The sequence below is a fragment of the Lichenostomus cassidix genome, chromosome Z, assembly GCF_008360975.1.
Source record: "Lichenostomus cassidix isolate B80296 chromosome Z, HeHo_3.0, whole genome shotgun sequence".
Taxonomy (NCBI): domain Eukaryota; kingdom Metazoa; phylum Chordata; class Aves; order Passeriformes; family Meliphagidae; genus Lichenostomus; species Lichenostomus cassidix.
Window position 1 is genome coordinate 6,714,603 of NC_139511.1, and position 23,684 is coordinate 6,738,286.

The following is a 23,684-nucleotide window of genomic DNA, read 5'->3' on the forward strand; positions in this document are numbered from 1 at the left end:
TCATCAGTATGCAAGAAAAGCCTTAAAGTTATTAAAGATGGGTATTCACTGAATATTTTGCTCTGTGCTCTGGGTAGCAGGTAGCAGTGAACCACATTACTACTATCTGCTGCTTTTTCAATATCCATTTGCAGTGAATGTTGGGTGAATAACGGTGGAGAAATAAACTGCAAATCCTTTGATCAGGATGTGTTGGGAACTGTTTGGAAAGCCTGTAACATTTTGTGCACATTACTTCTGAACAAGATGCAACCAAGTGTGAAATACAGTTCACAATAAACTAAACATGGTTGGGGCAGCTGTTTGCATCACAATAAACTCTTAGGTGGAAGTTCCAGGGTCAGGCTTAGTCCTGGCTCTGTCCTAAGTTTTCATGAACTTTCCCTGCCCAACGTCCCTTGTTTCCTAGGAAGGCAAATTGCCTAAAACAGGCGAAAGGGGAATGCTGTTTTTCCTTCCTGAGCTTAAGCCCCAAGTAGCTCAGTGTTTCTGAGCTCTGCTCTTCCAAGAGTACCTGTGATGAGCCTGTGCATCTCATATAGGAAGATGTCAGGGGGACCCAGGACATGGAACTATTTCTGAGCCACACGGTCAGGAAAGCTTGCCCATTTCAGCCTACAGTCCAATTTCAGCCCAGTTCTCTGCCTGAAATCACCTTCTAGAACTAAAAATGTTGTCACTTGTCTTTTCTTTGTCTGTCAGCAGGGAATAACATGAGCATTACACAAGAAGCACATTGCTTGTATCCAGCTTTGCTTAATAACTGTGCTATGCACAGTTTTTTAAGAAGTCTCTTGCCGATTCTAATATGCATGATAATGTGGACTGCTGAACATAAAACACAGGTTATTTGCTTAGTAATAGCGGTGTTTTGCATAAAGCTGAAAAACTGAACCATGGAGCAAGAAAAAACAGATACAATGTGAGGAGGCAGGAGAATGGAATCAGCACAGACATTGGTTTTAATTTTATAAAAATGTTGAGATCTGAGAGTCTCCTCCTTTCACTAAACCTCAAGTATCCTGTGCAGGTGTCTCTGTACTCACTTATTCATTTCTCTGCTACTGAAAAAAACCCCCACTGTGACTGGTTCAGCTTGGTGGTTTTTTGGTGTTTGTTTTCGGGTTTTTATAATCTGGGTTTTATATTTAATCAGCTAGGCTTTTCTTTTTCACTGCTAAAGAAGTTGAGGAGAATCAAAAGCATCACTTCTGTGACCTCTGCAGGCAGAGATTAATCTTGTATGTCTGAAGTAGGAGAAAGAGAAAAGGGCTGCATCAATCCACCAGCATTGGCCCAGCCAACGAGATGTCCAGGGTCCTGGGAGCACTGCCTGGGCTTGGGGGAATACCTTTTTATGGGCAGATTTTCCCACCCCAAAGATGGATTTCTCACTTTCTATGTAAATTAATTATCTTGTGCCACCCATTCTTTCGGGTCTTTCTTGAAATGTGTTGGAGGGCTTTGGGAGCCTTGGGTGGTCTTAATCGCACGCTATAGTCCATGCACATTTCCTGTTCTGTGTTGTGCTTGTTTGTCACAGAAAAATGCCCTATCTCTGCCTGGCCCCCCTTCTCCAGCCAAAACTTCTTTTTCATGGCCCTGTTAATAACAACAGCCCTTGCTTATTACCAACAATCCTTGTCTGTTATTGCCAACAGTCCTTGGGTGCCTCCACGACCATCTGGTTATCAGTGTTTGAGACATACACATTAGCCCCTTATCTTCTGAGAAATGAGAGCTCAAAAAATCTCCCTTCCAAGGAAGTGGTTTCTACTAACAGTAATTTTCTATTCCAGACACAATTTCAGTCAGTAACTTTCTTTCAAGATTCAGTAAGAAAAATATAATAACAACCACTTGGGTTGTTATTCAGGCAAGAAAAACAAGTTTCCAAGGCTGTTCATTAAAAAACAGATGCTTGTTAGACGCCTGTTAGATCCTGGGAACAGTGTCAAGCTTAGTCCAGGTGCAGTTTGTCAAGGCCAAGGTTTAACGAGCATTTCTCAGCTCAAAGTGCAGCCAGGGGAGGGGGGAGAGGTGCACCACCACAGTCCACCCCATGGCTAAAGTTAGCTTCTCTGGCTCTCTACACCTGGACATGAATGCTCCAACATTTGGAAATGCTGAACAGCAGAGAACACTACAGCAAATATCTTCTGCAGCCATGATCCATTCAAGGCCTGGGCACCCTGGGTAGCTTCACTGAGAATTGTCAAAGGCTCAGCTTCTCTTTTACTATAGGAATCTCTGTGGTAAAAGAAAAGATTGTCTGTGAAACTTCTGGACTTTTGCAATATTGGTATGAAATTTTGAACTTTCTAAGGAAAATGAACTGTCACAAATCTCCTCACTTTCTGCTGATGGGACAAGACAGACTTCTTCCACTATGCCTTTCTCATTATAGATATAACATGTGTTCTAAATATAAGCATATATTTGCATATATATATATATATATGTATATATAAATGTCTATTTTAAACTTGCAGACAAAGAAGCCTCCTTGTCTATGATTTTGTCTCTCTGAAAAAGATGGGAGAGGAATCACATGGGATAAGTGCTGCTATCACAAATTGTATATTGCTAAATACGCTGCTTGAGTGTACTGATAAGATCACAGCAAATAAGCTGAATAAATAAATTATATAGTAAAATCATGTGTAGTTTATTTTTTAATATGTTCTACACATGTTTTTATATTCACTTCTTTCCTCCTTCTCTCTGGTTTTGACATTTAGAGTTCTGGAAATAAATTTACTCTATAAATAGCATTGTGAAAAATTTTCAAAAACACTTGCTGTGTGGAGGAAACCAAATGTAAGTGACTATGACTGAGATTTTGGTCTATTGCACAAAGCTCTGGAACCATCCTCTAAACTTGGGTAAGCCACAGTGAGAATCCTAAAAAATGTCTTGGCTTTTGGGACCTGGACGGTAAAGATCAAGTTGCAGTGACCGGGAAGTCTGACCAGAATTGAGAAGGGCTCCCAGTTATTTCTTAGCTCAGTGTGTGAGTTAGGGATGAACTGGAGCCACCTTGTGGGAAAACAGTTTGTCTTGTTTAGAACCCTTCTCACGAGGGTTTAACGGATTTCCCTCAGCAATCTGTTCGCATGGTTGATTACCCTCATTGCTAAAAATGTTCTCTTTACTACAAGTTTACATTTTCTTGCCAAGATGTGTGAAACTCCAATTACAGATACTTCCCATCTGTGACAAAGAAAACCCTCCCATGTGGGTAACCCAAAGATCCAGCTTCATCTCATACCTGTAAGGAAATGAGCATGTGTCAGTTGTTCCCTGCAGCTGGGGTTCACAGCTGTCACAGCAGGACTGCATTCTTACTTTAAAGATGTGATGGATTTTCCTTTGGACGCCGCAAACATCCATAGTGCTTCAGTGGGGAACAGGAAAGCAATCCTGCTCCCTGTCGCTCGATTGAATTGACTAGGAGTGCATAGGGTGGAAGGGTGGGTGGTAATTATTCACGCAGTGGCAATGATTTTTTTTTTCCTGTTGTTCCAAAGACCCTTAAACATGAGTTTTGGTGATAGGTGCAGCTCAGCCTGCCAGCCAAGACTGGGGGAAGATTGCCGTCTAGTGGTCAGTGCATAAAGCATCTGCTGCAGTCAGTTTCAGGCATGTAAAACAAAGCAAGCAGGAACATCTCAAATTATCAAAGCTGTGGAAATCATGCAGGCTTACATACTTGTTGGCTGAAAAGGATTGTAATGAATTGCTTTGCTATCAGGCTCAGTTTGCTCAATCTTTGTTATTTTGTGGCTCTGGAATTAATGACTGCCTGCTAACCGCAATCCACACGTTTTTACTCTCTGTCAGAAAAAAAACCAAAACATAACAACAAACTGCCAGAAACATGTGGGGTTGGTTAAAAAATATTAAGAGAACAGTGGAACCTCATGCTCTGGAATGACATTCTCTAAATCAACTTTGTTTTGAATTAAACCTCTCTCATCCTGTGTGTTTTCCTTCATCTTGCAGGGAAAATGGCTGGAATGGTTTCTCTCAATGCTCTCTGCTCCTTAAAATTAACACCATTTAGCAAAATGGAGCAGTTATTTCATACGGGTTCTAAGTGCTCCATGTTCTGCACATTACAGTTTCTGCAGGAGTGTAAGCATGAATTCCTGATTCCCTTTGCAAACATTTAGTCATGTGCATGTGCCTGTTTGCCACCGTATGAGCCAGCACTTGCACAAAATCAGGAAAGCTGGGCCTGTGCACACCTGCTCAGCAAAGGTCCAGTATGCAAATGCAAGGGGATATTTCACATTACTTAACAATACTCTTTTTATTCTCCTAAAAGTGTTCTCGGAATTACCTGAAACCTCTTCCTCCATTTCCCAATTTTTTTTTTAATGAATCAGGGATTTTGCCACATCCTTGCTGGTTTAGGATTTGTCCAGGTGGGAAAGATGCATTTCTGGTGGAGCCCTTTTTTATTTTTGGTTTGCCCTTTCTTCCAGATGTACATCACAAGCACAATTAAGACAAAGAGTAGCAGGCTAGCCAAGCCCGTGCTGTGTCTGGGTACCCTGTGTGCTGCCTTCCTCACCGGGCTAAATCGAGTGTCTGAGTATCGAAACCACTGTTCGGATGTGATTGCAGGCTTCATCCTGGGAAGTGCTGTAGCCTTGTTTCTGGTAAGTCCATCAGTCCTTCTGTGTTCCTTTTAAAAATACCACCATTTAAAAAAAAAAACCTAAAAACTGCTAATTGCTTGTAGCCTGCAAGATCTAATTCTACCCCCACCTAATAAAACACATTGTCAGAGAAAATCCTAAAATGAAATCAGGTTCATACTAATTGATAGGTCTAATATGGTGGGATTTTTACATTTTATATATTTCAATTATTTAAATTACTCTACATGTTCTTACTTGATCTGTTCTGGAAAATGCTGCAAAAGGTGGTGTGGATTTCAGTATCTAAAAAAGGGTGTGCTTGAGGCTCCTTCTCTGGCACACCTGTGTTGCAAAACCCCACTGTGTGCCTTGTGTCTGGCAAAAATGTGCAGTGCAGGGTATTTGTTGTCTGGGGCTCTGAGCTGTGATCCTGGTTCTCCACTTTGTTTCAGACCATAAAAGAAGTGTGATAGAAAGGAAGGTCAGGAAAAACTCACTGTGAGACAAAACTACCTCCCTTGGCAGCTTTTAGAGTCAAGCTGAAATTGTTCCCCCCCCCCTCACAGGATAACCAAACATATTAAAATATATGAAAGACCTTCCTGCAGAATCTAGAAAGAGCATCTCTCCAGACTCTTGAGTGTAACTGGCTCTCCTGTGGACTGTGTGGTTTTAGTGTTTTGTTTGGTGAGAGGTCTCTTGCTGAGGATTTACTCACACAGCAAGCAGTCCAGCTCATTCTCAGTATTACCAAGAAATGTGCCTGGTTCCATTTAATCAAAAATGCTTCAAAACTATCCACTGCATAGCAACACACACTTTATCCCTGTAATCAGGAGGGATTAGGTTTCAAAGAGTCCTTAAATCTCGATTGTCCTGTCACTGTTTTCTTTTTTCTATTCTGTACTTAAAAAAGCAACAATAAATCTTCAAGTGTCATTTATTCCTGTGTTCATTTCAGATAAAGAGATGTCTACAGCCTCTGACCTGAATCTCCTTGACTTTAATGTAAATAATTTGTCTGGTTCCTGCTGGGAAGGGCAATTTAAATCTCACCCATGCAATTTAAAAGGCAATTGCCCCATCTCTCAGGCCAGGACACTCTGTGCTCCCAGGACCTGTGGGTGGCAGTGACAGCCTGTCTTCAGCTACATTTTGGCCTTGCATACCTTCTGCTACCCTGCAAGTGTCACGAGCTGAATTTCAGAATGGTAGGAGTCTCCCCAGAGGGGTTCTGTCAGATCCCTGGCACAGATCCTGCTGGCACAGGACCCACACAGCCTGCAGCCTGCTTCTCACTCGGGTCTGTGTCAGTGACAGGGAACAGCCAGCAAGGAGCTGGCTGCAGGAATCACTCCAGCAGCAAACGTCCAGTCTGTGTACCTTTTTTTAACATGTCCTCAAGCCACACACTGCCATATGTGACTGCTCTTATTGGCATCATCACCACCGTGTGGTTGCTGTGAGTCTGGTCATGCATGAGGGAGCGGTCTGTGAGATAAACAGCACAGCAGTGGTGCTGGAAGCATGCAGGAATGGTGCTAAATGGTGTCATCCAGACGTGAGGGACATAGCAAAGTCAGAGTCTAGAGGGCGTATTTAGCCAGTAAAGGGCATCATTTGGGTTGCCCGTGGTTCTGGGATGATAAAGCATACATGGGGGTCTCTGCTGTGTCAAATGTAAAATGTAAGAAGGCTGAGAATGGTTCATCACAAAGGCAGTCCATCACACCCAGCTGTGTCAGTAAACACACTGCAGCACAAGGCCAAGACAGGTTATGCTTTGAACCCAAACCCAGGTTAAATTCTTTGCAAAATCTGGCAGTTGTGACCCCCATGGTAATTCTCTCTCCAGGTTTTTCCTGGAGATGGATCTCACTGACCTCACTCTGTTTTTTTCTGCATTGAACAGGGGATATGTGTTGTCCATAACTTTAAGGGCAGTCATGCAGCTCCTTCTAAACCGAAGCCTGAAGACCCACGAGGAATGCCACTTATGGCTTTTCCAAGAGTGGAAAGTCCTCTGGAGACACTGAGTGCACAGGTACTGTAAATCTGCTTGCCCAGACCATCACCATTACTCTGCAGCAGAGTAAAAGGTAGTTTTATACCTAACTACACATGCCTCTCTTCAAGCCCACTGAACAGAGTGAATCTGCATCAGGGTGGAATTTGTTTTAAGGTTTTTATCCCTGAAACTACCAAACGCTGTAGATCTTCTGCCCCCTTACACATCCACAGCTAAAGAAGTAGGATTTCCCACACCTCACAAAGTTTTGCATAGAAGAATAGAAAACTGAGAAAAAAGTAAAAATAATTCTGCCTGATTACATTCCATAAAACTTCTGGGATATATGAAGGATTTACTCCTTCCTGAGGATAAACTATTCTGTCCTGAAAAATAGTATAGCTATTAGGTTTTCTATCCTTATTACTGTTCAGTGTCATCTAGAATAAGAAGAAATCATATACTTTTTCTATCTCAAAGTCATCAGAAGAGAAATTAATAGCATTCTTTCAAGTCTGCAAAAAAGCAGCTAGTGGGCGCATCAATGTTGATGGTGTTTCTGTTAAAACTACCAACTTCAAATGGCTTGTGTTGGCATAACTGCATCACACTCAGTCTTTTCAAAACAGACAAGTAAATACAACCTGCCAAGAAGTTCAGGGAACAAGGAAAAACTGTAGTTTAAGAGTTATCTGAAATACACTGGTGTAATTTATTTGTTCTATAAATTGTACTTCCTTTATTAAATGGTTTGTCATTCCTTTGCACATGATGTGTGGCAAAATCAATAGTGACTTTTGTTAAACTCTTCATAAAATAAACTGAAAAGAGGAATTTTAAAAAAAAGGTAAAAAAACTCTAATGTCCAGAAGTACTTTGCTTATTTGAAGAGTCAGTTTTGATTAGGCAGAGATTTACTAGAAGACTTTCCACTAAATCTGCACAACTGTGTGCATTAAACGTTCACTTGATGGGTTTACAGTCAAGAAACTGAGTGCTATTTATATATCCACGTTGTGTAGCCTATGACAGAAGGGCTGAGCAAGTGAAGATATTCATGAGCTGTGAGAAAAATTTTGTCCAGTCAGTTGTTTCTAGCTACTGGACTGTGACATGCAGGTAGGGTCTGGATTTTAACTGTTGATGTCCACTAGAAATCAACAAGATCATTTTCTTAAATTAAAATTAATGACTATACATCTACAAAGCAGGTTTTATGAGCGAGGGGTTTTCCCACTTTGGCATGCTAGGAAATAGCATGCTAGGGTATGTCAATGCTAGCTTTGTATACAAACATTCATGTGTTTGCCTTTTCATCTTTGCAGAATCACTCTGCCTCCATGACTGAAGTAACCTGAGATGGGAGACCTGCAGCTGAAGCTATTTTTTACTACCCTCCAGTAAAATACTCCAAGACACACAGTTACTAAATGTCTAACTGTGATGACCAGTATTATGTTATGTCTAGTTAGAGGCTAATGTTTTGTACTTTTTTTGTATGAGGAAGTGATGTAGCTTGCCCTGATTTTTTGTCAGCTTTAATATTATTATGCCAGACTTTAAAAGCAAAACAGAAAAAGAACAAAAAAAAAAAAACTTTTCTTGTTCAAAGTGTGCACTGAGGAACTACATCTATGGAATTGTTGATGTTGTTATGTGATATTTGTACACAATTTTTTTTCTTCTCAGTTTTGGATTTATATATCTTGGGGGAAAAAAAATCACTTTTACCTTTTCTAACTGCAAGAAGTGCTGGGTCAGATTCTGATCTGAGTAAGTCTGATCTTCAGCATGGATCTGAAGTAACCGCATATATTTAATTCATATTAAAATAACAGTGATCAGGAATCTAACCTGAATGATACTATCAACAAGTAAGAAAAATACATCCTTGATTCAGTGAGATACTTAAGGGTTCTCTAGGAATTACAGACTCCATATACCACCCAGTTTCCAAGTCTAAAGCATATCCTTAAGCACCTCACTGAATCAAAGCCTGATTGTTCTGGTGTGGGTGATTGTGCCAGTTATTGAAGAATAACTAAAACAACATCCTTGGTCTGCAGTATAGACAGACTAGACGTCAAAATTTATAGTAGTAGCTGATAGCATGTGAGCTGACTATATCATCTCCCTAGATCCTCATTCCTCCCCAAGGCCCAGCTAAAGCTCCCAGTGAAAACTGGCTTCAGGAATTGACTATGGGGATATACAGCCACCACTGTGGGGCTGAGGCTGCGCTTTAAGTGTTTCATCACTTCATCATAGACTTGTGGGGTAACTAGTGACACTGGTGCAAAAGAAAAGTGACACCACTCCTTCACTGGGGCGGCATTCCTTGGCATTCAGATTGGCATAGCCAAGAAGCCAGTTTTGCCCCCCAAAATGTATTTTTTTTCCTGACAGGCTTTGACAAGTCAAAAAAAAATTGAAAGAAAGAAAAGGCTTAGTCTGTAGTAGCAGTCTGCTTTTTTTTGTAAATTCTGCCATACAGAATTTATATCAAAACTGCAATTTTACAATTTAAGAATTTTGTCTAAGCATTATAAAGACAAGTAAGTATGGGTTGGGGATGGAAAAATAAAAAACAACAACAAAAAAAAGCCCATTTACAATGGCTAGAACTGGGGCAAAGGCTTCATTAAATGATTTTTCACTGTTTCTAGGATTTTCCTGCATCTCATTCTTCTAGCATGATGATAACTGCTGTGTGTCTCCTTTAAGGAATGGAGCCTCTGTCTGTACTTTTACTGGAATGTTTACCTCACATTTCCATGTTGGTTCTTCTTGGCTTTTTTTGTATATTTTTTCCAAAACAGAAGCAAAAAAAAAATCAAAAAAGCAAGTATGTGAGCCAGTCTTTCATTTTCCTGCTACACAAAAGAAAATCTGGGATGTCTGTGTCTAGTCTTGTGGTGTTTCTTCTTTCTTCCAGGTTGATAGTTTCTTCTGACTCTACTGGTATCTGCTTCTGGCTTAGGAATGTAAGGATCAGACTTGGGCCATGCTTTCTGTGACCTTGAGAAGCCTTTGATAACTGTTTGGGGTCCCTCACTACAGCTGTGATCAAAATTCCAGAGGGAAAATTCTGTTCTGAATTTTGTTACAGAATACCCTCCCAAACTGGCTTTTTCACACTTTCTTCTGATCTGCACTACTGCTTTGGCCTAGAACTAAAAAGATGCATGTGGCAGGGCTTTTGTTTATTTATTTATTTATCATTTAATTCAAAATTAAATGAAATTTAATTGTTGAAAGTGCAGGAAGGAGCAATTAAGCACCTAGAAGTCTTGCCCTTCCACAGCACAGGCGCTGTGTGCAAGACTTTGATCTTTCAGATTTCTGCTTTTTCAGGCTGTTACAAGCAGTTAAATGGTTTGCATCTCAAATGCCCATGTCTCATCCTCTTCCCTCGTGCTCCAGTCCCTGCAGCTTCCTGTGTTGATAGAAGCATGGGGTCTGTACCTCCAAGTGACAGATATGTCTGAGATCAGGGAAATGGCAATTTGGCTCAACTCAGACACAGCAAAACACGAGATGAGCTGCTGTCATGCTCTTTTCTTGCCTAATTCCCAGTCCAGTTTTTCACTGTTCTGATCACATTATATGAGCTAAGTGACATCCTGGGGGAGATGCAGAAGGGGGAATGAGTACAAAGTGCAGCTACTGAGGGTGTTTCCTCAGATGGTGAGTGCTCACTATCTTCACTATCTTCACTCAGATAGTGAGAGGAAACAGGGAGGTGCAAGTACCTCTTTTGATGGAAAAGTGTAATTTCATGAAAAAATACTTCCAGTTCATTGCTCCCAAACAGTCTCTAAAGCAGACACAATGACAGAGTTAGCCATGTGTCAGACTGTGGTTTCCCATAAGCTACAGAGAAGGGATTTGTGAACAGTCAGCCTTTCCCAGTGGCCAGTGAAACATCCCCAGTTCGCTCACGTTCACCCCACAGTGGAACACACATGTGCACACTCACACTATTCTGTAATTCTCTAAAGGTCAAAAGGAGAAAATGAAGGGTTTCTTAAATTCCTTCAAGCTTTAAAAAGAAAGCAGCACTTAAGTTTTCTCAGTCAAGAAACTGACCACTGTAACACACAAAAGCAGCAGTGTGCTTCAAGCATTTGCACACTGGAAGAAACCAGGGGGGAGCATGGGCTCAAGGCACTGAGTGGTGTAACACGGACATTTCTGGATTACTCCCAGAAAAATCACACACACAAGTCTCTCAACCTCACTGGAGACAACTCGTTTCATAGAAAACACTCATAAAGTACCATTCATTTCTCAGACTGTTGCATTTATTTTCTTGTCCTCCTGAGTTCAGTTTGTCTCCTCTGATTAAATGCAGATCTGCATCATCAGACAGGAAGAAAAACTAGACATCATGTAAGAAAAACTAACAGCCACAGAAGTTAAAAAATGGGGCCCTTAACAGACATTGGAGAATTAAACAAGATGCCTTGATGGCAACTGATTTTATAGGGTTGTTGGAGATTTCACCATCACTGAATTAAGAGATCTCTGTGAACTTTCATTAGTGAAATTCACACATCTCAGCCCAACAAGAGGGCTCTGCTGCTGCACTGCAGCACAAACCAAGCATGGGGATGCTCCATGTGGGGACTCACTGCTGCCAGACGATTTTGAGGTTCGGGGGCAGCTCTGCAGCTGCGAGTTCATCAAACTTGGTCTCGTCCTTCACGGGAGCACGATAGAAACTCAGCACATCCCCGGCACAGCGCATCCGGTGCAGCTGGGAGTTGGGGACAGCGTGTCCCAGCTCTGCTGCCAGCTGGGCCAGCAGGCGATGCTTCAGCCTCTTCTCCTGGAGGGGAGTCTGCTGCCAGTCCTGGGCAAGAGAGGAGCCAAACACCTCCCTGACGCGGGACTCGAGGCAGCTCTGCAGGTCCTTGGGAGGGACGTAGCTCCGGCTGCGGGGAGGGGGACAGATCAGGCTGGGCTCACTCCTCTCCTCCTTCTCAGGAACTGCTCTGTCTGCTGCCACTTCCTTCTCCTCCTTCCTGCTGACACAAGAACAGAAACATTTTCAGCCTCCAGGCTACTTCAGACCAAGTCAGAGCACGTTTGTATTCACAGTGTTTTAACCCAGACTCAATGCAGACAGTTCTCACATCTCATGGACACAGCAGGTCTGTTATCCATGAGGAACAGAAGAGCACAGGCAGGGTTTGGCTTTCCCCAAGAGCTGCTCACCACACAGGCTGCTTCTGCAGAGCAATCACCCACCCGCCTTGTTTCACTGGCTGGACTGAAAACAGCATTTTAACAGGATTAATGGGTTTTTTTCTTGGTTACAGCTCCAGTTTCTAATTTTCTGGGAAAAAAAAGGATATAACAGAAAATAACCACTAGCACTGAAGAAAATCAGTACCCACATGTTAAAAAAAAAATTAAAAAAACCCCACTACTTTTAACTAGAAAATTTGACTTTTTCGTATGCCCCAATCTAGTCAACAACCGGTGCGTGGTTTCACGGAAAATGTTACAGAGAAACTACTTTTTCATTCCCGTGAAATCGCTCTTTTCGCATCCCTAAACAAAGCAAATTTCAGGTCGAAAGACTCCAACTCTAAACCACCGCACCCGCCCGCCAGCAGTGCACGTCGGTGGGCTCTTGTTGCCCAGAGAACCTGTGGACTCTCCTTCTCTGAGGACATTCCAAAGCCGCCTGGACAAATCCTGAAGGACTTGCTCAGCGGATGTCGGGCTCGGTGACCTCCAGAGAGCCACGGCCCGGTGAAGGAACAGCATGCCGAGAAGACCAGACGCCACCCCCCATGCCCGTGCCCTGCAGGTACCTGCGGCCGCCCCAGAGCGCCCTGAGCCCCGCAGAGCAGAGCCCCGGCCGCTGCCGCCCCGCCGCCCGCAGCGCCCGCACCGCCGCCATGCTGCGGGACGCGCCGGTTGCTGCCCGCGGCCACTGCGGATGACGCACTTCCGTCCTGCCCGCAAAGCCTCACGGGAAATGTAGTCCATCCCCCTCAAGCAGCCCTCTTGTCGGAAAACGCGGAATGTGTGAAAAATTCCTTGGGGAAGTGTGTTCTTTGATGTTTGGGCTTTGCGGCTTTCAAGCCTAATCAACAGGAAGGGAGATTTTCCCCACGAAACAGAAAGTAGCCAACAAGCTCTAAGCGATGTCCAGGTGTTGGAAAGCCAAGTACTTGTTGGCAGAACTGCCTCGTTAAGGTGCAGGGCTTGACATGCTTCAGGGATCTCAGACCTAGGGGAGGTTAGCAAGACTTGGGAAGGAGGATGTACCTCAGACGGTGGATACAAAGAATGCAGAATTTATGGGCACAATGACATTTGGCACAACCTCCCAGCCAAGGAACAAAGTAATAAAGCCCAGCCAGACACTGTGCTGAATTAGCTCCGGCAGGGTAAAAGTGAATTCCAGCAGGGGCAGATCACAGCTACCCACTCAAGAAGATAAAGACTGAGGAGGCAGACTAATTAGCATGGGAAGTGAGAGGATCATTAACCAATAGCAGACAGAACACTAGTTCTTATGAAAACTTAGGTAACTTGTAGTCGATAAACATTAATTCCTTTGTTTACTAAAATGTGTAAGTAGGGGAAAGTTTTGGTTATCATGGTGCTGATGGTAGCTTATAAAAAATAGGGAGGGGTCTTTCTGTATGGAGAGATAGTGACAGGATAAGGGGGGGATGGCTTTAAACTGAAGAAGGGAAGAGTAGATATTTGGAATAAATTCTTTACTATGAGGGTGGTGAGGCACTGGCACAGGTTGTCCAGAGAAGCAGTGGATGCCCATCCCTGGAAGTGTCCAAGGCCAGGTTGGACAGCGCTCTGAGCAACCTGGTCTAGTGGAAGGTGTCCCTACTCATGGCAGGGGGGTTAGAACTGGACGGGTTGGAAAAATATGATCTTTAAGGTCATTTCCTATGCAAGCGATTCTGAGATTGATCTTAGATCAGCGTGTTGGTAGGATGCTGCTTATCAGAAGCAGGTGTTTCACTGAACTCAGGTACATGAGTAAAGAGGTGTTATTCCTGACACCAGCATCAGCCTCTGGACTGTTTTTTGGCAAATCTCTTGCTCTTCACTCATTGTCAGGGCAGACTGAATGCAAGCCTTAACTATGCAGTGACTGAATCCACATGAAGGAGTTTGGCTATTTATTTATTGCCTCTGTGACACTCTGGCTACTAGCACAGAGGACATGAGAAGGTGGTTACAGGGCAGTGATTTTGCCTGATTTCCCTGTATTTGTTGGCAGGAGCATTGAGTGCCTGTGGCCAGGAGGAGCAGTCAGCAGAGAGGGGTGACCCTGAAAGGACATGGGATACTCTGGGTCGCCTAGCCCTGGCTGTTTAGGGGGCTGCTCCAAGGCCTCACAAGTTGATTGGTGTAGCACGTAGCCAGGAAAATATTCTTATATAACCTTAGGTCTGCTGGTTTTGCCATCTATGCTTTTTTTTTTCCATGACAATTGTCTGATTGTGCTTTAGCTAACAAAGCTGTCACCTTTAACAGGAACACAGCAAGGTGCCAAAGGTCAGACTGTGGGTCTGCAACATCAGCTTCATTATTCAAGCTACACAACAGGCAGGCCAAGATGCCTTCCTGCATGCTTTGTGTTAATTGTTGTGGGAAATGCCGCTGTAAAGGCGCTTTGGAAGGACAGTCCTTGCACAGCCCTGACCCAAGCTGTGCAACCCTAACACAGTGTGTACCAGCCTCATCTCACCAACCATGGCTCTCCAGAGACACAAGATGCTTCTAAAGGTAGTGTTGTTTATCTGCGGCCTGAGTCCCGAGCATTGCTTGCTGTGTACATCTCCCAGGTTTTTTACTGTCTGCCAAACTTGTGTCAGCAGGATTAACCTCTACAGCTGTGTCACTACTGAGTTATTTCCCTTTGATAGCCTCAGTTTCCCAAGCTCACCAGCTGTAACACTTCGTGACTTAATCCTTGAAAGTACTACTGAGATTTATGAAAAATGCTGTGAAGTTTACACAAAACAAAAAGAATTGTGAGGTAGAGATTAGTTTTCTATTACTGTTTTATTGACATGATTGAATACACAGTTAGGTTTTATAATTCAGGATTGTAGCTGCAAAACGTGGTAATGGGTGAGGATAGCTATTTGAATTTCTAGGGAACTACTGAATCTGCCTGCTATTCCAGGGACTGAGCTTCAAACTGAGGGAAAGTGGGTTCATGATTCATTGGCAGCTGTTGTTTGTTGTTTGGAAAGAATTCCCTTTCCTTGGAATGTGCAAATGAAACAAGCATATCCCCTTGGTAAATTGTGGGAGTGAAGGGTGGAGAGGAAGCTAATGCATTTTATCTCCAGTTTGGTGTAGGGTAAGGGAAATTAGATTTCTATGGTTTTCTTTCATTTCTGAACATCTTCCACCATGTGAGAAGAGACAGGAGGAAGGAAGGCTCCTGCGCTTTCAGTAGGTGTAACTGGCAGTGAACAGTGACTGCGTGGCAGCTGCATCAGCCTTCCCAGACATGACATACTGTCCCTTGCAAGCCAAACTGTTAATCTGAAAAGAAAAAAAGGAAAACAGTCAGCATGAAGGAAAGAGCAACCAGCAGGAGTTAAACCTTGCTTGGTTAAAGCAAGGCAGAAATAACAAGAGTAACACCCATGGTGAACATGAAGCACCAGGGTAGACAGAATCAAGGGGAACCTTTGGAAGGTGACAACATGTGTCCCTTCATGGAGAGCAGCCTTTCTCTGTCCTGGGTGGAAGCCTCATACCTGTGCCCGCTTGCGGAAGGCGTCTTGTGCAGCCTTCTTGTTCTCGCTCTTGCCCAGCCATGCAGCCAGGGCAGAGGCTTGCAGGGCTCTACCATAGGAAAAGGTCAGTTTCCAAGGCTTAGGCAGAGGGGACTGATTCATGGCATTCAGGTTGAGAGAAGCCTCCTCTTCACTCTGACCTCCAGACAGGAAGCAGATTCCTGCAAAAAAGATGATTTGAGGCTTAGAAACAGAATGTTCCAGCCACTTCAATCCCTGACCTTTATGTGCCAGAGGAGCAGACATGTCAGAGGAAGGAGCGAGAGTGGGAATGAAGAGATAGGAATGAATCAGGAATCACCAGGAACAGCAGCAGGAACGGTGCGGAGGAGAGTAGTGACAGTTGCTACAGCGACATCCTGAGGGGTGTACTTCTTGGTGCAGGAATGCCCAGCTGTCACCATGTTGGGTTTCAGCAGTGTCCCTTCCAGGTACACATGATGATCATTCAAGGCCTTGTAGACAGCAGCCAGAACCTGAAAACAGGAGGATTGCATACAGACCTCTGCTCAAATCTTCACGGAAGCTTGCTGCGGAAGGACGGCTTATTCTTTAGTACTGTAGCAAGATCAAATTGAATTTTGCTTTCTTATGAAATTTTTCACAGAGTTGCAGTTGTGGAGACCCCACTGCTTTCGCGATTACTAGAATACAACTCTTCATATTTATAGGATTTGGCCCTGCAAGCTGAGGTACTGAAATTAAGGTAATTCGGTTTGGTCCTGATACAGCTTTTTGAGATTGAGAATGCTTATATTGTCATTGAAGTGGAAATCCAAAAGCATGGAAAATACTCTTTCATTTCCTATGAGCTTGTTATTTGCCTAGAAGCTCATGTTTGTGATGCAGTTACAAAGCACATTTTTAGTCAAATCTCACTGAGATCTGTAAGCACAAACTGCACAAAGTTTAGCTGCTGATTTGTGAGGGGGAGGAGAGAGGGAGGAATCTCTTACCTTCTCTGTGACATACTGACAGCGCTGGAGATCATGGTCTCCATCAGGCAGGACTTCTGGCTCCACAATGGGCACCAAGCCATTCTAAGGAAAGAACAACAGGGGATTCTTTATGGCTGTGATTCTTTATTAAACTGTTCTTGTTTGCCCTGACTTTGGTGATATTTCTTTGGGCTGTGCTGCCCTTCCTCCTGGTCGTTCCCAAAACCCTCACACGAATTCTCCTTTAGATCTACCAAGATTATTATCACAAGGAAAAGAGAGAAGGGGCACCAGCATCTCAGGAATATTGCTGAAGGGGAGGTACCTGCTGGCAGATGCTGGCATAGCGTGCCAGTGCGTTGGCATTCTCCTGGATGGCAAGCTGAGAGGGTGTTGTGCTGGTGATCTTCAGCACTGCTCTCCACTTGCCAAAGTCAACACCATCTTTCTTGTACTGGGCACAGCGCTCAGCCAGTCCATCCAGCCCTGCAGAGGTAGAACAATGCTTCACTGAGAGCTGCTCTTCAGCACAGAAAGTACTGTGACTCCAGCCTAGGCTGCATCTCAGGCCAGCTACCCTATGGCTTTTGCTGCTCAGGCCATGGCTTAGGTTCCTTAGATCTCTCCTTACCTTGGATGGTGGTTTCTCCATTTGTTCCTGCTAGAGGTGCTGTGCCTTTATCCAGCTGTGGAGATCAGAAAAATAGGTACGGTTACAAAAAGATAGGAACCAGTCTAATCCTTATTTTCTTACCCATGTTTAGTCTGCCTTGGAAGACTGTGAGTAAAGCATGGACCTTAAAATGCTCAGGGTGCAAAGAAAGGAAATGTGGGAGCAAAGGGGAAGAAAAAGGAGTGAACTGGGTAAGAGGAGGGGCAGTGTGTGTGTAGATCTGCAGGGAATTGCTCTTTCAGAAGTGGACAGAATTGGATTTAGGTTACTGCATGGAGGGACTTGTTTGCAGTGAATGGTGAGTAAATGGGAGTCAGTGTATGAAAAGTTTCAACATGTAGAGCAAATGTGCCTCTAGTTAGTTGCACAAAAGCAATGCAGAGAGTTTTAAAACCAAGGGCAAAAACGAGGGTGGGAGGGGGGAAGTGTTTTTCAGGAGACAGTGCAGCCCCAAATATAATTTTCTCTGGAACTAGGGTTTGGATTATGGTCCCAGCCAGGCACATACAGATACTCACCTTAATTCCCACCACAATGCCTTTTTCCTTGATGAGTGTTGTGAATGGCTTTCCAGTGCTGTCTTTCTGATAGAGAGTCTCATGGAAAAGGATCACTCCTCCAATGCTCTGGTTGATGGAGGCATCCGAAGTGAAGAGGATCTCTCTAAAAGCTCGGCGGTTCTCCTCCGTGTTCTCCACATTGATCCGCTGCAGCCTGTTTCCCATGGTACCTAGTGAGGTGGACAAAGGCCAGACAAAGAGGTTCTAGGCTTGGCTAGCCTCCTGGTCTTCCCAGTATGTAGTAATGAACTGGGGCTTCAGTTCAGAGCTTCCATCTCAATCCATAGCTTGTAAGCATTTGTTGTTGCAGCTGCAGCCCTGCCTGGCAGAATTGTTTCTGCTCTGACAACAGTTTCTAAGTGTTTTTCATCTTCTCCACTGACTTTAAAATATGAAGCAAAACTAAAAGGAAGAAAATATTGGGTACTTCCAACTGATTGATATCCAGAACTCACCCACTGATTCATCTGCAGCTAGGATCCCCTTTCCTGAAGCCACAATCCGCTGAGCAATGTCTGAAAGAGCTTTCTTCTGCTCTGGAGACAGCGCTGGGAACTGGTGGGTCATGTTGACTTGTCTGTGGGAGAGAATTACTGTTACAAGCTGGGGGAGACTGTGAACCAGTGACACCACTCAAGTATTTCCACTGCAGGGCTCTTGGTGCTTGTCTGGTCCATGTTATGGTAGGGATATGTCCAGAAATCTATTCGAGTTCTTCTAGGCTTGGTGTGTCTGGAAAAACTAGAGAGAAATGCAGAAGGCACATCCTGCAAAATTCTGCCAGAACCAAAGTGGGAAAGACTCTGCATTGTATCTGGATTTTCTCAAAAAATAAAGGAAAGTCAGTCTGCCATAAAAACATGCACCAAGTAACAAACTGCAAACTCTTTGGTTCTCATCAGTTAAATGCCAATTATTCCACTGTTTACCTTTACACATTTCCTAACACTGCTCCTCTTCTATTTCCTGCCTGCGCTGGCAGTATTTGCTACTGTGTCTGGTTGACTTCCCATCCCCAACTTTTTGCCTTGGTTTGTAATCCTCCTCCCTATGGCTGCTGTCAGAAATGTAGTGCATTGCTTCCTTTACAAGAGACTTGGTGCCTTAGGAGAATTCACCCCTCATTTCTATCTTTTCAGCTGTGGCAGAGGCTGATAAGCTGCAAATATTCAGCATCTGAAATCTAGATTCTGTCTTGATACAACAAAATTCTTGGTCTTATTAAAGTTTTGCTTGGATCATCTGAATAGTTCAAGTTACTTGACTGAGTGTATAAGCCTGTAAGTATGAAACAGAAAGATTCCCTTTCTCTAGATTATCACATGTGATAGCTAAAGCTATGACTATTTTTTATCAGTGGGTGGTAAATCCAGAAGGTGATTGATTAAAAGCCACATAAAAGATTTCAAATATCACATTTTCCTCCAAAAGGGCAGGGCTCTGGACAGTGTTTGCATTTTCTATTCCCAAACTCTGCCATTTTCCATTTCATCAGAGATGGCCAGAAAATATTTCTCCCTATATAAGTATGTAGGGAGCCAAGTCCAACTTCTTATTTCCCTGCACACAGATGCTGTGTTGCCAGGGAATCCTTGTCTTGTCCTCCCTACTGAAGGGCATAATGGGGAGAAACAAAAAAGGGTCTGTCCGCTACTCATGATAGTCTACAGAGTTCTGTATACCATGTCAAATGGTGCCAAAATTTTCTGGCAACAATGCCATCAGAGTATGGCAACAGGAATAAGTTCATGTCCCTGATTTATAGGTGAAAGTACTTTGGTACTGGTAATATTATTCTGCAATATTCTGATGTCATTTTCTGTCCATACTTACCAGTCAGATGCAGCCCAGATGTCTTCTTTACCTCTTTGTGAGCTGACACTGGAATTTTTCACATGCTGCTTACCACAGGTGAATCATTTTAGGTTTAGAGGGTTTTGAAGGAGTGCAGGATGAAGACTGTATCAAATTAAGGAGAGTTCCCTGCTTTTCAAAGGGCTGAAATGCCTTCTTGCTGTGGTCTTGGTGAAACAGGCTTAGCTGAACCCATCTCTCTGTGTGCCAGGCTGTGGCCAGAGCTCTGGGAAGCATCCCTCTACTGTGGTGATCACAGCTGCATCACTCCTCACTGTTGGCCTTCTCAGCTCACCCGGAAGAATTTGAAAATCTGTGGTTTATGCTGCATAGCTACTTAAGTTCACTTACAACTCTCCTTATCCCTCACCTGCTTTCTGTGTTGGATATCTCTCAGAGGAAACTGGCTTATTATTATGATTACTGTAGAAATAGTTGGGTGGTGAGCACCCCAGTTAAAGCCACACTACTGTTAAATGCAAAATGATAAGGAATCACTCCAGTAGTTCACAGTTTCTGTGAAAAAGACTGGAAAATTGTGCTCTGGCAAGAATACGATCTTGTCCAAGGTCAAAACTAACACATAGCTAAATCAGGGGTGGGATTTTAGATCACAGCACCAAGAGGTGTATCCAGGTAACCTTTAATCCAGCTGGCTGGATTGCCAGATCACCAGTCGCTCCAGTCACGTTATGATGGGCACACTTTTTTTCCAGCAATGCAATAAACAATGAGGCTAATGTCTGCTCTATCTTACTAGTTCCCAATGTTTGCCGAAAGATAACAAGGAGACACTTATCACTCAAAACCAGCCTGCAAGGCAAATTTTCAAAATACGGAAATACAAGTTTTCAGTGAATAATGCTGTTCCAAGTGAGTGCTCTGAGAGACTGAAACAACAAAGTGTACTTTCATAGTGATGAACTGGAGGACAGCAAATTATTTCCAGTTTCTATGCAAGTATCTCATTGAACATGAAGGAGCAGGTGGAGATTTGCCAAAGTCTCCTCAAAATTATCTTTAAGGCCATGGTGATCTACCCTGCCAAGCTACAAGGACAAATAAAAGGCACAGTGTTTTAAGCTTAAATAGTGAAGAAATGAGGGCAAAAGAATAATTGTGAACCTTCTAATAGCTCAAAGATGCAGAAGGTTCTAGTACCCTTGATTTAGGATTTTATTCTCCTGTGATTCTTTAATGAGGAGCATAATCTCTGAGAATCTTCATGTCTGCCCTCAGAAAGGCATCTCTGCTGTAAGGTCCTGCTCTGAGCAGGGGAGCAGCCAGGAGTGGAGAAGCCTTACTCTTCAGTAAAATTTCATACAGCTACCTTGTAAGGAGTAAGCTCCCAGCACATCGACAGAAGTGTTAATGCCCCCTCTCAAGGAGCTGGATATGTCACCTCACACATCCTGAGAAAAAACTGTTCTGTCCAGGCTGCCAGAGCTGCACAGCTTATTTCTGACTTCTAAGAACAAAGCCTATTTGCCTTATTTTGAGTTATCTGTTAATGTGATAACTTTTCCAGGAAGAAAAGCACTCTAATGAGCTACGATCTCAGTAACAACTCTCAGCAACTGGGACTTGTCCCACCACCAAGGTTTTTCAAGAAATTTTATTTTTATTTACCCATTTTAGGCTGTGGGCTGTGTCATAAGCTCTAGTGATTTCATGTTGAATTCACATTGTATGAATACAATGCATTTTCTCCATACTATCTCCTTACACAACATTTCTTTTAAAGTAGAATTTTTAAAACTCTCAAAAGAATGACACTGCACAAGCCTCCCAGCTTCCAAATATCTTAGAAACTTTAATACACCATTGGCATATTTCCTTTCCAACCACCTCAAGTGACTGGCATCTTCTAATCTTACTGAAAATCTCACCTGAGTCGTGGTTTGCAGATGGGGAAAGACTGGATGAGAATCTCTAAGTTTTTCTCTTTGGTCTCTTCACTGCCTTCTTTTATAAAATTGGTTCCAATAGTGTAGGACCAAAGTCTCAAACTACAGTTTGTATCCCACACATGTAGCTTTTTCCTGTTCAATTACTAGTAAACACAGCCTTTCAGCACCATCTGTGACTGTCAGCAATACAAACTCTGCACACAAGAGATTCTGCTTCCAAAGAACAAGGTTTGAAGAAGAAGCTGAATATATAAGTAGATAAATACAGTTGACAGGTATAATGAAAAGTATTCAAAAATTTAGCCCATCACATGTAGGCCCAGTGTCAGCCTGACTGGATTTACTCCTCTTTTATATTTGTATGCTTAGGAAAGGCAGACAAATAATGACTTAGGCACCTCATATTCTCACTGCAGTGGATGTCCGTGGTTACTGGCCTCACTTTTCTGCGGAGATCCACTAAAAAGCTGTTTCTAAATAACTTTGGTTCCTTGGACATGGGGAAAATAGATGGGTATGAATGGCTGGGCAAGCCTGGCCCCATCCTGCTGATGGAACACATTCTTATCTAGTTGGCAGATGACACTAAGCTAGCAGGACTACTTGATATGCCTGATTGATGGGCACCCATCCAGAGGAGCCTGGATTTGGGGTGGGAAGAGCACCGTGAAGTCCAGCCAAGACAAATGCTCAGACATTGCCTAGGATGCAGGTGGCCCTGGCCACCATCCCCTCAGGATCAGTGGGATGAGAGAAGAGCCCTTTAGGGATGGCCCAGGGCTCTGTCAGGCAGCGAGCTGAACAGGGGCCAGCAAGAAGGGCCCAAGTATCCTGTGTAAGCAGGGGTCTGTCCTGTAAAATCTGGGTGCTGCATCCAGTGTTGGGCCTCTGCAGTACAGGAAACTGACTGAAGTGAGTTAGTTCAACAGATGCCACCAAGAAGGTCAGTGGCTGGAGCACTTGCTCTGTGAGAAGTCTGCAGAGCTGGGTCTAGTTCAGCCTCAAGCAGCGATGGCTTCAGGGGCACATCTCAGCCCAGTGCCTACAGGGTGGTGATCGAAGAGGCAGAGCTGGGCTCTTCACAGAAGCTGTGATGGGAAAGTGAGAGACAAAAGGCACAAGCTCAAACTAGAGAGATTCAGACTGGATATAAAGATTTTTTTTTTTCACTGTCAGGACAGCCAAGTAATGTAACAGATTGACCAGCTCTGAGAAGGTAAAAAAATTGCTGTTAGACTTGCATGAGAATTCAAGTCTTATACTGCCAGCAGGGGAGGCTGGGGGAAGCGGTGGTGAGGGTCTCAGGTGGGCGAAATAGTTTTGGGTAAGCACATGGATAAGTTGAGAAAGTGACAGAGGATCACAAACTCGGTGAGGATTTGAGTTGGTCAAGCAATTTCCTGTTCTGGCTGTTCACAGCTTGAAAGGCTACAGCCTGATGCAAGAGCAGGTTTTATTTTCCTGCACTGCAGATCTTGCCAAAGGATCTTATCCACAGCACTGCACTAATGCTTCAGAAGAAGCTGCACAACAAACACACATAACTGCACTTCTGACAGCACTGGTGTCTGTCAGGACCAGCTGCCTTCTCCAGTCATTCTCTGTTCTCCTTGTGAAACAGAAATTTATGTACACCACAAGCAAAAACAAGCACAAAACAAAGCTACAGAAAGCAATGCAGTTATGTTACTGCTCTAGTTCCCTTAGACTAAGGATTCACTCACTTACTCCAGGAGTTCTGAGTGACTAAGCTAAATTAGAAAGTCAGTGTTAGCAGCAAATGGATCCCTTTGGAAGACCAGTGCAGAATGGCTGAGCGCTTATTTCTCACAAGCTGTTCCTGAAATAAAAAAATTAAAACAAAACAAAAAACAACTTCCCAAGCCCACTGTAGATAAACATACCAGGTCTCAGCTGCTGATATATGTACCAACTTTACAGTTTAGAAATTGGATTATTATACTTACTGGTTTGTGGGCAGTGCCTCCGCTGCTACAAGCTTCTGCTGAGGTGTTTGCAGGCGAAGAGACCTAGTCCTTCTAATCACTAACTTTTATAAAAGTCTTGATGGGGCTTTTTTTTTTTTTTCGCCTCCACTCCTTCATTGTCCCTCCTCCCCCGCAAGCTGTCCAGGGAGGTGTCACTGCTCAAGGTCGGTCACTGGCTATCAGACCACCACCACACACCTCCAATGGGACCTGGTCATGTTCCTGCTGTTCCTCCCCTTTCCCCTCCCCTGCACATACAAGGCTATTCATGCAGTGAAACTGAGATGTTTTCCAGTTATT

General features: G+C 43.6%; 3 protein-coding genes and 1 long non-coding RNA gene across 8 annotated transcripts in view; 2 read left to right on the forward strand and 2 right to left on the reverse strand.

Moving 5' to 3' along the window:
• The window catches only part of PLPPR1 (phospholipid phosphatase related 1), a 116,389-nt gene extending 107,129 nt beyond the window's left edge, over positions 1–9,260 (forward strand). For all 4 annotated transcript variants that reach the window (XM_085042255.1, XM_085042257.1, XM_085042256.1 and 1 more), the window contains exons 6-8: positions 4,491–4,667; positions 6,562–6,693; positions 7,983–9,260. In XM_085042255.1, the coding sequence (XP_084898381.1) occupies positions 4,491–4,667; positions 6,562–6,693; positions 7,983–8,015 (342 nt within the window). In that variant the 3' untranslated portion in view covers positions 8,016–9,260. The remainder of the gene's footprint in view (positions 1–4,490; positions 4,668–6,561; positions 6,694–7,982) is intronic.
• Positions 1–23,684, forward strand: part of LOC146424317 (uncharacterized) — a 426,563-nt gene that overhangs the window by 342,625 nt on the left and 60,254 nt on the right. The gene's annotated exons all lie outside the window — the stretch shown is intronic.
• Positions 10,940–12,617, reverse strand: LOC146424327 (large ribosomal subunit protein mL50-like). 2 transcript variants are annotated; one of them, XM_085042689.1, is made up of 2 exons: positions 12,483–12,617; positions 10,940–11,687 (listed from the first exon to the last, which is right to left on the reverse strand). In XM_085042689.1, the coding sequence occupies exons 1-2, from the start codon at positions 12,569–12,571 to the stop codon at positions 11,288–11,290; spliced, it is 489 nt and encodes a 162-aa protein (XP_084898815.1). In that variant the 5' UTR covers positions 12,572–12,617; the 3' UTR covers positions 10,940–11,287. The 2 variants fall into 2 exon arrangements, with proteins under 2 accessions (XP_084898815.1, XP_084898816.1); XM_085042690.1 differs by having other exon boundaries at positions 10,940–11,684; positions 12,483–12,611.
• Positions 14,694–23,505, reverse strand: LOC146424328 (fructose-bisphosphate aldolase B). Its single transcript, XM_085042968.1, has 9 exons — positions 23,364–23,505; positions 18,088–18,209; positions 17,591–17,802; positions 17,031–17,085; positions 16,725–16,885; positions 16,418–16,501; positions 15,763–15,937; positions 15,423–15,622; positions 14,694–15,204 (listed from the first exon to the last, which is right to left on the reverse strand). The coding sequence occupies exons 2-9, from the start codon at positions 18,197–18,199 to the stop codon at positions 15,109–15,111; spliced, it is 1,095 nt and encodes a 364-aa protein (XP_084899094.1). The 5' UTR covers positions 18,200–18,209; positions 23,364–23,505; the 3' UTR covers positions 14,694–15,108.